Below are 15,081 nucleotides of genomic sequence, written 5' to 3' on the forward strand. Positions count from 1 at the left end.
TAAAGTATGCTGCATGGCAATGCTGATATAAGGAAATATAACCTATTGGATATAATTGTCAGCCTTAAACCAAAGCAGGTGTAGAATGTCCCCCTCACTGCATTATGGTGTGACCTAATATGTTCACTGGACCTGTGTATTTCCTAGTGATAGACTTGTCTCTTTGGGGAGGAACTGAGATCTCCCCTGGGAAGCTCAGGCAAGATCAAACAAAATTAACAGTGAAAAGCATTTTTTCCTTTCTGGAATTTTCCAGAGTCAGCAGCAAGAGACCATTAAACCATTGCCATGACCTAAGTGGAAATAATTTAGCAAAGACTTACAAAATTAATAGGCTGCATGTTTGATTTTATTTCTCCAAAGGGGATCTTCCCTCCATCCTCCTTTCCCCCCAAAATATTTGAAAAATAACTCAATTTTTAAAAATATATATAGAAGAATGGACTAGATTCTCATGTGGTGTAAATTGTGTAGCTACTTTGACTTCAATGTATCATTCAGAAAGCTGAAGCTCCCTCTATACCTCAGGGGAGCAAGGTGATGACAAAGTTTGAATCGACTGCTGCACAAGACACCAAATTATAGTTAGAAAGAAGAAGTGAGAAATCAGGAAGGTTGTTTGTTCTGTGACTTTTCATGGCAGGTCAGCATAAACTGCTTCAGCACAGATGTTCTCATCATTATGATATGTTGGAGGAATCTGTTGTATTCAGCACATTCAAACTCACCTGTGTGTTGTTTGCATTGTCTATATAAAAATAAAAATTACACATACACGCATTCATCCTGGTGAAAGGTGTTGGCTTGACAACCCTGGGAACCAGAATTCTTTGAGGGGGTCAACAAGCATGTGGACAAGGGGATCCAGTGGCTATAGTGTACTTAGATTTTCAGAAAGCCTTTGACAAGGTCCCTCACCGAAGGCTCTAAAGCAAAGTAAGCTGTCATGGGATAAGAGGGAAGATCCTCTCATGGATCGGTAACTGGTTAAAAGATAGGAAACAGAGGTTAGAAATAAATTAATAACTGATCTGAAAAAGGGGTAAACAGTGAAGTCGCAAAATTTGCAGATGATACAAAACTACTCAAGATGGTTAAGTCCCAGGCAGACTGTGAAGAGCTACAAAAGGATCTCTCAAAACTGGGTGACTGGACAACAAAATGGCAGATGAAATTCAATATTGATAAATGCAAAGTAATGCACATTGGAAAACATAATCCCAACTATACATATAAAATGATGGGGTCTCAATTAGCTGTTACCACTCAAGAAAGAAATCATGGAGTCAATCCACTCAATGTGCAGCAGCAGTCAAAAAAGTGAACAGAATGTTGGGAATCATTAAGAAAGGGATAGATAATAAATAATCATATTGCCTTTATACAAATCCATGGTATGCCCACATCTTGAATACTGCATGCAGATGTGGTCACCCCATATTGGAATTGGAAAAGGTTCAGAAAAGGGCAACAAAAATGATTAGGGGTATGGAACAGCTGCCATATGAGGCGAGATTAATAAGACTGGGACTTTTCAGTGCTAAGCACCCACGGAAAAAAATTGGTGGGTGCTTAGCACCCACCGGCAGCTCCCCGCCCCGCCCCCCGCTCCAGTTTACCTCCACCTCCTCCGCGAGCATGCAACTGTGTCCTGCTTCTCCCCACTCCCTCCCAGCACTTGTGCCGCGAAACAGGTGATTCATGGGGCAGGGAGGAAGGGGGGAGGAGGGGGAACGCGGCGCGCCGGGGCAGGGATTTGGGGAAGGGATCCAATAGGGGTGGGGGGGGCGGAGTTAGGGAGGGGACTTTGAGGATGGGATTGGGGCGGGGCCTGGGGCGGGGAAAGGGTGGAGTCGGGGTTGGGCCAGGGACGGGGGGGCGCTGGCATCCACCGGCGCCAGACAAAGTTGGTGCCTATGTAAGCGGGGATATGATAGAGGTCTGCAAAATTATGATTGGTGTGGAGAAAGTAAATAAGGAAGTGCTATTTACTCCTTTTCATAACACAAGAACTAGGGGTCACCAAATGAAATTAATAGGCAGCAGGTTTAAAACAAGCGAAAGGAAGTATTTTTTCACACAGTGCACAGTCAACCTGTGGAACTCTTTGCCAGAGGATGTTGTGAAGGCCAAGACTATAACAGGGTCCAAAAAAGAACTATATAAGTTCATGGAGGATAGGTCCATCAATGGCTATTAGCCAGGATGGGCAGAGTTGGTGTCCCTAGCCTCTGTTTGTCAGAAGCTGGGAATGGGTAACAGGGGATGGATCACTTGATGATAACCTGTTCTGATCATTCCCTCTGGAGCATCTGGCATTGGCCACTGTGGGAAGACAGGATACTGGGCTAGATGGACCTTTGGACATACTGACCCAGTATGGCCATTCTTATGTTCTTATATAGTCTGTGTTAATCCAAAATCATGTAAAGCATCGTCAACTGTTGTACAAGTTTCCACACAGACCTCCACATCCTTGACTCTCAATCTCCAAGTCCATGCAATCTTTGGCTTTTCCGCAGAGACTGCCAGTTAGTGTAAATGAAGATGGTCCTTTAAAAGATACAGAATGAGACATGGTCCCTGCAGCAAGGAGTCCACAACTTACCACAAACAAAACAAGGGACAAAATGTAAGTAAAAAAGGGTCTGATGAGATAATATCTAGATATACAGACCCGTCATCTTCTGGCCAAACAAAAATCTCAATTTATGTCTCTGACATCCCCTTGTTGATGTCTAGCCTTCAGTTTAAGCTCAACATGGCTAAAACAGAGTTCTTAATCCTCCCCCGAAAACTCTCCCTGCTACCTTGTTTTTTGAGCACTATGGACAACACCACCATCCTGCCTGTCACTCAGGCCTGTAACATGGGTGTCATCTTCAATTTGGATCTCTCTCTAACTCCTCACATCCAAACTATGTCTAAACGGTGCAGATTCTTTCTGTATGCCATCTCTGAGATGTGGTGTTTCCTATCCATCCATGTGGCTCGAACACTCAGCCAAGCTCTCACTATCTCGCATCTTGCTTATTGTATCATCCTTTAATCTGGCCTCGGTAAATATAATAAGGCTATGCCACACTCATATCCATTCCGAATACTGCTGCAAAAATCATTTTCCTTGCCTGTCACTGACCAGGCCATCCCTCTCTAAAGACCTCCACTGGCTCCATCTTCTGTATTCCATCAAACATAAGCAGCTTTTCCTCACTTTCATGGTCTTTCATGGCCTATCTGCTCTTTACTTATCTTCTCTCAGTCACTATTGAAATGTCATCTCCCACTTCCGATCAGCCTATGAGGTCAGCTTCCATGGCTCATTTGTTACATTTCCAAACAAGCACCTTTGTGCTTTCTTCCATGCCGTCCCTCATGCTTGGGAGCACTCCCTGTAAACAGCTGCAAAGCTAACTCCTTAGCCTCCTTCAGAACCATCCTTAAAACTCTCCTTTGCCATGAAGCCTACAAAAAAACTTGACAACAGCTAGGTTGCCAGTGTGCCGAGACCACAGCCTACGGTGCAGACCAATATCGTCTCATTGTTTTCCTTGTACTCCCCCGTTGGTCTGTCTGTACCTAGCTGTTATATCTTGTCTTATACTCTTTGGGTGCAGGGACTGTCTTTTGTTATGTGTCTATACAGCACTGAGCACAATGGGACCCTTAGATGCTACAATAATACAAATAATAACAACCCATTATGTTAGTATATGGCCCCCATTTCTGTAGTATCTGAGCATCTCACACTCTAATGTATTTATCTTTGCAACACTCCTGCGAGATAGGTGAGTACTATTATCACCATATTTCAGCTAGGGAACAAAGAGACAACGTGACTTGCCCAAGGTCACACAGGTAGGCTGTAGCAAAGCAGAGGCTGGACTGCAGGTCTTCAGCTACTGCCCTAACCACTGGACTACCTTTCTTCCTCTTAGATCAATGGAAAGGACATAGAACGGGTGGTTGGTGGACAGAAAATAGGAGATTATTCCAAGCATGGCTAGGGGTGGATCATTGGAGGAGGTATGATGTAGACAAATAGCAGTTGCAGCAGAATCATCAGCTCCTGCAGAAAAATCTGTGCAAAGAACCTTGGGGACAGGTGGCAATGCAGGAAGAATCCTCACTGAGGTTGTCCTTATTTAGTTTCCTACAGTTCTTTTTATCTGGTGGATGGGGTTTCACCTCTATCCCACTCCCAAAGCTGTAGAACATGTGGTAGGGTTTATCCCCCCAGAAGGTGTCAGTCTCCACACTGAGTGTGGGGAATCCAACGGAGGGCCTGTGTCTACACAGAGGCTCAGAGATTGCCTGCCCCATTACTTAGGCCCTGGGTCTCTAGCACCAAGATCCACTATTTAGGCTTAGCTCCTACACAACTACCTCTAGAACTCTCCCCGCCTCATTATAAATGTTTCGCAATAAGGAGTGGGCTCCATACAAGAGTTAATGCAGACTCAGGTTACATTAGCGTTTAGTAGAGTTACCACTGGTTGCAATGTGTGTCCTCCTGGCCATCTCTCTCTATGTAGATCTATGAAGGGCACATGTTGGAGGTAGTTGACACACTCACACCAGTGTAGGAAAGGGGAAACCTGCACGCAACCTGGATTCTTTTTGCCTGGATCCTGGTTATCAATTCCTCCCATAGCTTGTTATTTTTGTGAAACATGTAAGAATGTTAGACATGTTTCTACATGATCTACACGTAGTTTAATTGGGGTGGCTGCTCCATTTCTATTTTGTGGGGTTAAAATAATAAAAGCTAAAATGGAGACTTTGCCCCCAACCCTGGGCACTGTCAACTATTCACAGTTACTGTATGCACCACAAGAAAGCAATTTCAACCAGGCATTTCTAAGTCCGTTGCAATACATTCAAGCCCAGGTTCCTTCCCTGGGTCATTCACGTGGTTTTATGTAAATCGATTAATTCTTTAAGAGACATTTTAACAGGTGTGTGTTTTTCTCTTAATAATAAAGGAGAAAGTGCATAAGGGTCACAGAGCAGTAAGGACTCAGTTTTGTGGGGTGCTGTGTACTCTGTTTCTGATCCAGCATAGCATTGCAGTGTGTGCTGGGATTTTTCATTTGATTTTCAGAAGATGAAAATGTTGATTATGAAAAACCCAAACAAAATGGCAATTTCTATTTGAACCAAAATGAAAAAAAATTCAAGTGACAAGTTTGCACTAAAAATGTTTCCATTTTTCATAGGCAAGTTCTAAGTGAAATTTCATGTGAAAAATTGAATTTTTTTTTTTTAGTGTAAATTTATAATTTGGACATTTTTGCTGGAAAAAATCCCTGGGTTTTGACCAGTTGTAGTATCAGCTTGCTGAGGTTAGTGGCCTACATGGGGAAATGGTCATCACTAAGACTAAGATTTTGTCATGGTTATTTTTAGTAAAAGTCACAGACAGGTCATGGGCAATAAACAAAAATTCATGGAAGCTGTGACCTTTCTGTGAGTTTTACTGCTGCAGCTTCATGGTTTCCCTCCACCATGGTGGCGGGGAGCTGTGGGGTTCCCCCTCTGTCCGCAGCAGCTGGAAGCTGCAGGGTGACCATATTTCCCAAAGAAAAAATGGGACACCCCCAGCTGCTTGCCCCCAGCATCCCGCTCCCCCCGTCACTGGAACTCTGAGGAGGGCCCCCTCAGGAGTCTGTCACCTGTCGCTGGAACCTTGCAGGGAGCCCCTTGTCGCCTGTCACTGCTGTTGCCTGTCACTGGAACCCTGCCAGGGCCCCACTGGCTGCCAGCGCCAGTCCCACAGCCCCAGGGGCTGAAGAAAAGAATGTCACTGAGGTCTCTGGACGTCAGGGATTCCGTAACTTCCATGACCTCTGTGACATAAACATAGCCTAGTTATCACCCTCTATTTCTCTATTGGCCTGCCAGCTGAAAAGGCCTTTGGCCATCTTCATTTTGTCCCTTCTGCAGTACCAACCACATTATTAGTGCTTAGGCCCTGATGTAATGAAGCATGTAAGCACATGTCTAAGTCCCATTGACTTCAATAGCATGTGCTCAAATACTATGCTCAGGGTCTTTACAAATACATAATAAAATAAGATATACAGTATGCTACTTCATTGTTATGGATATTTTGTCAAAAAGAGAAAGACTAGAACACAGAAATAGGAGCTTAGAGATTACTAAGGTTATTTTTTTGTTGTGTTAAACCCACAAACTGCATTGGCTTAATACTTTCTATTTTCTGCAAAATAAACAATAGTTTTCATGTAAGCAAAAGGTGCAATGAAGATCCGTGAGTGGGGAAGTCCTTCGTAAAAAGAGGTCTTTGTCTTCTTAAAAAGAAAAGACAGGTTGATCGAAAGCACATTTCTTATAATTGCTTAGGAAGTAATGCGTACAAAGATTTTTCTGGATGGTTGGAAAGACCCACCTTGTCCTGTCATAGGGAGAAGCTTGACTATTCAGTCTTGAAGTAGACAACGTAACAGTGAAGCCAATGGAAATGATGCCTACATAAAGGACTAAAGATTTACCCCTAGATACTGAGCAAAGTAATACCAAAACACTTCTGGTTACATTTTCAAAATGCTAATAAAGGATTTGATCAAAAACCTATTGAAGTCAATAGAAAGACTCCCATAGACTTAAATGGGTTTTGGATCAGGTCTAAAGAGTACACAGAAGGTCCAATGCTGGTTTTGTTCCAAGCACCTCATTCCTTTGCAACAGTCTTGCCCTTTATCCCATTAGCAAGGGATCTCTGTCTGAGCAAACCCCAATACATTTTAAAGGCATGTCCCTGCTCTCCTTACATAGGCCAAACTCCATTCCAAATCAAAGATTCATAGATTCTAAGGCCAGAAGGGATTCTAAGGCACAGGCCATAGAACTTCCCTGAATTCATTCCTGTTTGAACCAGGTCATCTCTTTTTATGAAAAGATATCCAAACAGCAAAGTCAATGAAGGTTTTGCCTGTGTAAAGTATACAGGGAGAAGTGCTGAAATAGTTACTGGACATAAAGAAAACCAAGCACAGCAGAAAGCGATGCAAGCAAAGATCACAAATAAAGGCAGAAGACCCTTTTATTTCGCATAGACAAAATGCAAAGAGTGTCTCATTAAATTATTAAAAAAAAAAAAAGAAAGAAAAACCAAAAGCAAATTGATCCCCCCCACACTCCACTGACAGCACTCATCCTAATTAACAACAAAACAAAAAGATCGATCAAGGACCCATTTTCTAATTAAAAAAAAAGTGTGCAAACATGACAAAAGACTTTTTGATTTCCCAGATCAATGTCCCTGTTAAATTCACAAATAGGGTGATTTGTTTTCCTTCTTTTTAATCTTGTGTGATGGAACTTCCAGTTAAAATGTTTTATTTAGTCCCCATGCACTTTGTAGAAAATCAGTAAAAACACAAAAGCTTGTGAAGATCAGAAAACTGGACTTCTTTTACCCAAAAATTCAGCTGTCCAGTCAGATGAAGCTCACAACTCAGACAGAAAAAAAGCAGGAGAGTCTTTGCACTGTCTGTAGTTTGCATTTTTTTCAAATATTTTGGCAATCTTCTTTAATTATAAATATTGGAATTCAATAAAAAAGGTAGCTTTGATTGGTTTTTTTAATTGTAAGTATTTACAGCCACTGTCCAGCCATGCTCTTTTTGTTATACCAGGGTGTAAGATTTTGCGTAGGGATTGTTTCCTTTCAAGTGGCCCCGGGAGTCCAGCAGGGATTCTTGGGAGCTGCTCATTTTAGCTGCCTGTCCTAGCTCAGCCCCTTCTCGCTGAGGTAATGTTGCCACGGCACCAGGTTGCCATGACTGTACTTCTCTCGTGGAGGATGTTTCCATAGGTATCGGCTCCAGAACTGTGGGACGCTTCAAGGTTCGGCTTTTCTGAGGTTCCAAGCAGGCTTGGCCCAAACCCAGGTCTCTGCTTGTGCCTGAAACTCCTCGGTTCAACAAAAAGTCCATTCTAAGATACGGTGGCAAATGCATGAGGTCACCTGTGAAGAAAAATATGAAAAGACACCTCTTAGTTATCTTCATACAATTCAGTAAAACTGCCTATTTGGCTGATATAGACTCAAGCATTTAGGCAGCCATTTAATCTGATTTCAAAACAAGACTTCCCTGACCCAGTCAGAATGTTCATAACACAAAGGCAACGAAGCTGGTCAAAATGTATTTTATTTTGTATGAAAAAAAATGGAAGGACTTTTTTCATAATTTATCGTTAAAGACCAAAAAAAAAATTGTTTTTGGTTTTTGATTGTCAAAAACTGGAAGTCTTTGGCTACTGAACTTTGAAAAATATTGGTTTGGTTTTCAGTGACCCCCCCCACCCCCTGAATTTTGACTAAAGGCTCCATCTAGCACAAAATTAATGAATTATAAAACATTTGGATGAAATAACACTAGGTTACAAATTTAAACACCCCAAAGTTAAAATATAAAAAAGTGATGGCTCTTACAGTAATCTCAATGTGCCCTCTTTGTACAGCCTGTATGTATTATGACATCCATCACTGGTCCCCAACACAACACCATCTGAGTGGTAGAGAAGTTCTATCATCCCTATTGTACAGATGGGGAACTGAGGCACAGAGACTAAATCTGTGGTAGAGCAGGGTATTGAATCTGGGTCTCCAGATTACCGAGGTTAGTGGCCAACACACTGTAGCATCCGTCTTCCTTTCATTATGGTAGACATTTAACTACACACACATTCACTTATTAGCATACACATTAAAAGAGCAACACAGGGATACAAAATACAACACATGAACAATTAACACTGTTCAGTTAACATTACTATGAACCCTCACTTTTTTCATCTCCTGACTTTTGAGCATTTATAGTTGTAGCCAATAATGCTACACTGACAGGGCTAGAGGATTTATGATTGCATACATCCTCCCATCATTTTTTGCAGGCAAGGGCCTTCCTACAGAGCTAGGGAACCCACTCCCACTGTTGAGTTGTAATAGCCTCTTTGGAGCTGCTCTGTGGTCACTGTGCACCACGTGGGGAAGAAGATGTAGGGTATCCTTGTTCTTATGTATGCATCTGCCCATCTGCTAGTCCTGCTACACAAACCAGTTTAATTTAATCTAATATTGTCTTATTCTTTCATAGACTGACTTGCAAAAATTCAAGGAGACCAGAAAAAAGAAGCAAATTTAAAGCATGTCTCCTCCCAAAAAGCTTTGATGTTGAAGATGTATCCATGGGTGATGATGGTGGGAAATACCTTCAGATCTGGGTGCTTAGTATAGCACGATAATGACAATTCATCTCTTTTGGGCCTCCACTCCCATCCACAGCCACATTACCATATGACCCATAACATGAGGTGGCTCTCCTCAGTCTACCCCCCAAGACTCAGCTCTCTCTCTGAGTCCTAGCACCTTCCCTCTGTGAAGGGGATAGAGGGTGCAGCAGGATAGGGACTGCAGCCCACAAAGGCCACAAGGTCTCACCCTATCACATGAGCCCAAGGCCCATCACCAAAATCACAGGTCTTTTACCTCTGGGAACTGTTCATTTTATTCTCTTACCCACACTGGAAACCGGCCATAAGTTGAGATGGATAAACAGCTACACCCAAGTACCTCATTTAGGTTGTAAGCATGAGCCTACTTAACCCACGGTGGCTTTAAAGTGTTGCTAGGAAGGCAAAAATCTCACTGGTCTTCTGCCAAATGGCCCATGGGAGAAAAAATTCCTTCCTGACCCCCTAATTGGTAGATTGGCTAGACCTGAAGCATCTGTCAGGCTGGGTTCGCATTCCTTGTTTGGGTGGGTAGGGTGGGCTGCTGGAATAGAACTGAATAAGGCTCCACATGGCCCCTGCACTGGACTAAATTCTGGTAAGTGGGGAATGCTGGCCAATAAGCATCCCTCTCCTTGAGCTGGCCAATGGGTGCCAAAGACTCCCATGGGAGGAGCTACATATTGTGCCTTGGCAAGTTCCTCCCTCCCTTGCTACTGGGACTGTCCCCTTTCACTGCAGGTCCTGTCAATTGATGCGGGTGGGTGGTGTTTTTGACTAATCAAACTGAAAGTTGCCCAATACTTTAAAATAAAGCAGATTCTTTACCTGTCCTAAAAGTAAAGGCAATGTTATTGTTATCTAAAAATAGCTTCTAATCTAGCTTCTAATCTATTCATGATTTAAAGTCACGGACAGAAAAATTGCTGAGAAGTTATATTTGGACAGAATCACAGTTTATTCCTATGGATCTCCTGCAGGCACTGTCTGGCACCATATGTTTTATTCTAGTTACATTTCCAATAGAGATGTACAGTACACTGTATTTAACCCCCACATAGTAGGATGTAGTGCACGTCTCAGGATTCAGCTGACATACTGCAGCATCATTTATACAAGAACAGGAAAAACAGCGTGTGCCCATAATCATATGGTTACCACTAATAATTACTACTTTACACTTCACTGATACCTCATCCCAGAGCAGTTTACATGTACACGAGTCACTTTAACTACTGCAGGACTGCAGCCACCACAAGGGTGAAGTGCACCAGCACACAGCTACACTGCTCGGCTGGTAAGGACAGGACGTGAACGACAGTGTTTGCAACTGAAATGGGAGGAAGAATTATGGTAGATGGTATGTAATTACGTATACAGGCCCATGGGATTCACACCTTTATGCTTACAAACATTTTGAGGTTATTTAGGGTGACCAGACAGCAAGTGTGAAAAATCGGGATGGGTGTGGGGGGTAATAGGCGCCTATATAAGACAAAGCCCCAAATATCAGGGCTGTCCCTATAAAATCGGCACATCTGGTCACCCTAAGGTTATTAGCCATCAGGACCTGGGTTTTATGTTGCATCTGAACAATGACACACTCAGCAGCACAGAGCCCTTTAACACCATGTTGGAACATTGGTTCCATATGCTTCAGGGAACAAGCGCCACCTACTGTACTGAATCACCAAAACAATTTTTGCAGCAACGGCTTTTTCCCTGGAGATCACTCTCATCATAGTAATGATTTAGCACACTTAACTCCTACTACCCACAGTGCAAGATGATACAGCTGTACCACTTCATTAAGAGTAGCATGGAACTGGTCATGTCTCAAATATGCCATACAAACTGGCCATTTATACCCATTGCTACTTGCACTATTTGTTCCACAATATACTTTATGTAACAGTAACAAACTCAGAGTGAAATCCAGATCTTGCATTATTGGCAGGACCCACTCTCATATTAAATATGCATTTTAATCACTTACCACTTTGCTGCTTCCTGAGACTAGTGGATTAAACATGGATTGTAAAAAAGAAAAGTGTTTAACTTCATATAGTTGAAGTTTTACTTTCAAGATGCTGGATAAAAAACAATATATATACACATTTGAGAGCTTTCTGGACTATATGAAAGAAAAAGGGTTTCTCTGAATCCACTTCTGCTAAGAGAGTCTTTAATCTTTACAAACAATATGCAGCAATTTTTATAGTAATTTGCATACGAAGGGGTGCACAATTTTAACAGGATTGTATTAATACATCACAAACTAAGAAGTGCAACTAGATACAACCTAGATGGAGCTACTATAAGGTGGGTGCATAACTGGTTGGAAAATTGTTCCTAGAGAGTAGTTATCAGTGGATCACAGTCATGCTGAAAGGGCATAATGAGTGGGATCCCACAGGCATCGGTTCTGGGTCCGGTTCTGTTCAATATCTTTCTTCACCAGTGATTTAGATAATGGCATACAGAGTACACTTATAAAGTTTGCAGATGATACCAAGTAGGGAGGGTTTGCAAGTGCTTTGGAGGATAGGATTATAATTCAAAATGATCTGGACAAACTGGAGAAATGGTCTGAAGTAAATAGGATGAAATGCAATAAGGACAAATGCAAAGTACTCCACTTAAGAAGGAACAATCAGTTGCACACATACAAAATGGGAAATGACTGCCTAGGAAGGAGTACTGCGGAAAGGGATCTGAGGGTCATAGTGGATCACAAGCTAAATATGAATCAACAGTGTAATGCTGTTGCAAAAAAAGCAAACATCATTCTGGGATATATTAGCAGGAGAATTGTAAGCAAGACACGAGAAGTCATTCTTTCGCTCTTCTCTGTGCTGATTAGGCCTCAATTGGAGTATTGTGTCCAGTTCTGGGTGCCACATTTCAGGAAAGATGTGGACAAATCGGAGAAAGTCCAGAGAAGAGCAACAAAAATTATTAAAGGTCTAGAAAACATGACCTATGAAGGAAGATTGAAAAAATTGGGTTTGTTTAGTCTGGAGAAGAGAAGACAGAGGGGAGGTGATAACAGTTTTCAAGTACATAAAAGGTTGTTACAAGCAGGAGGGAGAAAATTGTTTTTCTTAACTTCTGAGGACAGGACAAGAAGCAATGGGCTTAAATTGCAGCAAGGGCGGTTTAGGTTGGACATTAAGAAAATCTTCCTAACTGTCAGAGTGCTTAAGTACTGGAATAAATTGCCTAGGGAGGTGGTGGAATCTCCATTATTGGGGATTTTTAAGAGCAGGTTGGACAAACACCTGTCAGGGATGGTCTAGATCAGGGGTCGGCAACATCTGGCACGCGGATCGCCAGGGTAAGCACCCTGGTGGGCCGGGCCAGTTTATTTACCTGCTGCGTCGGCAGGTTCGGCCGATCGCGGCTTCCACTGGCCGCGGTTCGCCGTCCCAGGCCAATGGGGGTTGCGGGAAGCTGCAGCCAGCACATCCCTCGCCCGTGCTGCTTCCCGCAGCCCCCATTGGCCTGGGACAGCGAACCGCGGCCAGTGGAAGCCGCGATCGGCCGAACCTGCCAACGCAGCAGGTAAACAAACTGGCCCGGCCCACCAGGGTGCTTACCCTGGCGAGCCGTGTGCCAGAGGTTGCCGACCCCTGGTCTAGATAATACTTAGTCCTGCCACGAGTGCAGGGGACTGGACTAGATGACCTCTCGAGGTCCCTTCCAGTTCTATGATTCTCCAAAATCCACTAACACAGTGTGTCATCTTATCTTGGATTTACTCTGAACACTAGCTATTTTGTGTGATGTGCACATTTTCATATTGTAATGAAGCAGTAGTTTTTGTAACAAGAAAGAAGCATCATTCCCTGCAACTTCTGAGATAAACAGATGATTAAAAGTGTTGAAAAAGAAAACTTTCAAGAATCTAACTTCCCCCCTACCCTCCTTGCTAGGACTGGAGCCATATCACGGCATGAAAAAAGTCTTTGATTTGTTAGAACTAATATTTCTGACTGAAAAACAGTCTTTGAAATATGACCACAGGGGTCCACTTTAGCTTCCTAGATCAAGGGTGAGGGTATTTTAAGAAGATTAAAAAGGATGGGAGAGCCAGGGCTACAGAAATAACACGGCAAGATTTCATTTCTCATATTACTGGATACATTGGTATATTTATTTTTTGGTTTGTTCCTACTCTGCCAAAGTTGAATTCAGTTGAATGTTAAATTTTTCAGGCAAAGTGTTATGAAGTTTTAAGATGGTTCATTGCCTTTGATGCTCTAATTACCTCTTTTCAGTGCTGTGTGTGCCTTATTAGCAATGAAAGCAAACCTTTCAACTGCGTAAGCACTGCAAATGAATACATTTAATAATTTATGCATTTAAGCTTAATTAGTACAAAAGCCATTCAGAATCTATAGCTTTCTGATGGGTTTAAAAATAAGAGATATACTGTCTGTGGAAAAATGGAGTATGTACATCAATACTAATCATCCATTCAAATATGAGCCCAGCAATTTAATTGAGCATTGACTTTGTCCTTCCTTCTGAGTGGCCAAACCTCTACAGCAGTTGAAATAGTTCACACAGTTCATGTTATGAAGTGATATCTTCTAGAAAATTAAAATAACCAAATACTGTGACTTCCCTACATACATTTATCATTTACAATATCTTTTTCCCAGAAAAAGGATGTTTCCTAAGGCTGTGACTGTACTGCAAAATAGGTGTGTTTTTACACTGAGAAAGCAAACGATGGAAAATCCTAGCTGAGATGAGTAATTGTTAACTTCATGCAGCTAAGGGAGGTCAGATCCAGGCTGGGGGCCATAGGGCTGACCTTGACTGGCTACAATGAGATAAAAACTACTTATGTTTCTCCTCCACTAGGATTTTACAGTGAGATAGCTATTTTGATCCAAACCAAACCAAACCACCAATTAACTCAAACCCAAACCAAGCCCACATCTTTTTTCCTGTGAAGACATAGCCTAAGTATCCTTCAAACTTCAGAAAGTTCCGCCACCTTTTTTTTAAAGTGTTCCACACAAGCCAAGGATCTGAGCCATGCTCATTACGGGAGTCTTGTAGGTTGTAAAAAGATACCCTTACCAGTTCGGTATGCAGTATCTGTATGGTGTGTATAATGGATCATGACTTTGCCAAATCAAAACCAATTTTCACCTGAACGCCCCAAAGTATTTCTCCTCAATGATGACTATTTTCCTAACAAATTTCAACATTCTATCCCCACCTCTTGAGGTGTGAAATGGGTTCAAACAAAGGGGGTAAGATTTTGAATAATCAAAAAGGGTTTTCATTCTCAAATATGGCTAAACAGTTTTCACTCTAACATTAAAAAAAATTCAGCTTGGCTGATCACAGGTTAGGAAACATCAGTTCAAAAGAGACATTTCAGAAAGTTAGAAGTGTCTGAATTGGATGACAGGAAATTCTTAGGTAGCCTTAAATAGGGCTGTTGTCTCAATCTAGCTGTAATACTTCTTACAATTGTTGCTGTCAGTATTTTGAAACGAGATCTTGCGCCCACATTGTCCATTTTATGCTGCACTGAACCAAAAGAGTTGTCTGTGTTGCATTACAATAATTTCCATAGCAACAGGCTATGGAGTTATAATAATCACAAGGAATAAGTGGAGCTATGAGAAAGAAAAAGCCTCTATTCAAACACAAACCTCTTAGGATTAGATAGTGCTTATGTTTTACTCAACTGAGTAGGGCAGTCAGAAGGATCAGGCTCGTGCCTCCTTGCTTGGCCTACACAGATCTTGGGTTTGAGTCTGACGGAGAGCACATCTCTTGCTTTGTGAATGCTAG

At 42.2% G+C, this 15,081-nt stretch overlaps 1 protein-coding gene across 1 annotated transcript in view; it reads right to left on the minus strand.

Annotated features, from left to right (window-relative positions):
* Positions 1-7,054: 7,054 nt before the first annotated feature.
* The window catches only part of DSCAM (DS cell adhesion molecule), a 630,903-nt gene continuing 622,876 nt past the window's right edge, over positions 7,055-15,081 (minus strand). The window contains exon 33 of the mRNA XM_054049425.1: positions 7,055-7,993. Within this exon, the coding sequence (XP_053905400.1) occupies positions 7,653-7,993 (341 nt within the window). The 3' untranslated portion in view covers positions 7,055-7,652. The remainder of the gene's footprint in view (positions 7,994-15,081) is intronic.

This window comes from Malaclemys terrapin, chromosome 1 (assembly GCF_027887155.1).
Source record: "Malaclemys terrapin pileata isolate rMalTer1 chromosome 1, rMalTer1.hap1, whole genome shotgun sequence".
Taxonomy (NCBI): domain Eukaryota; kingdom Metazoa; phylum Chordata; order Testudines; family Emydidae; genus Malaclemys; species Malaclemys terrapin.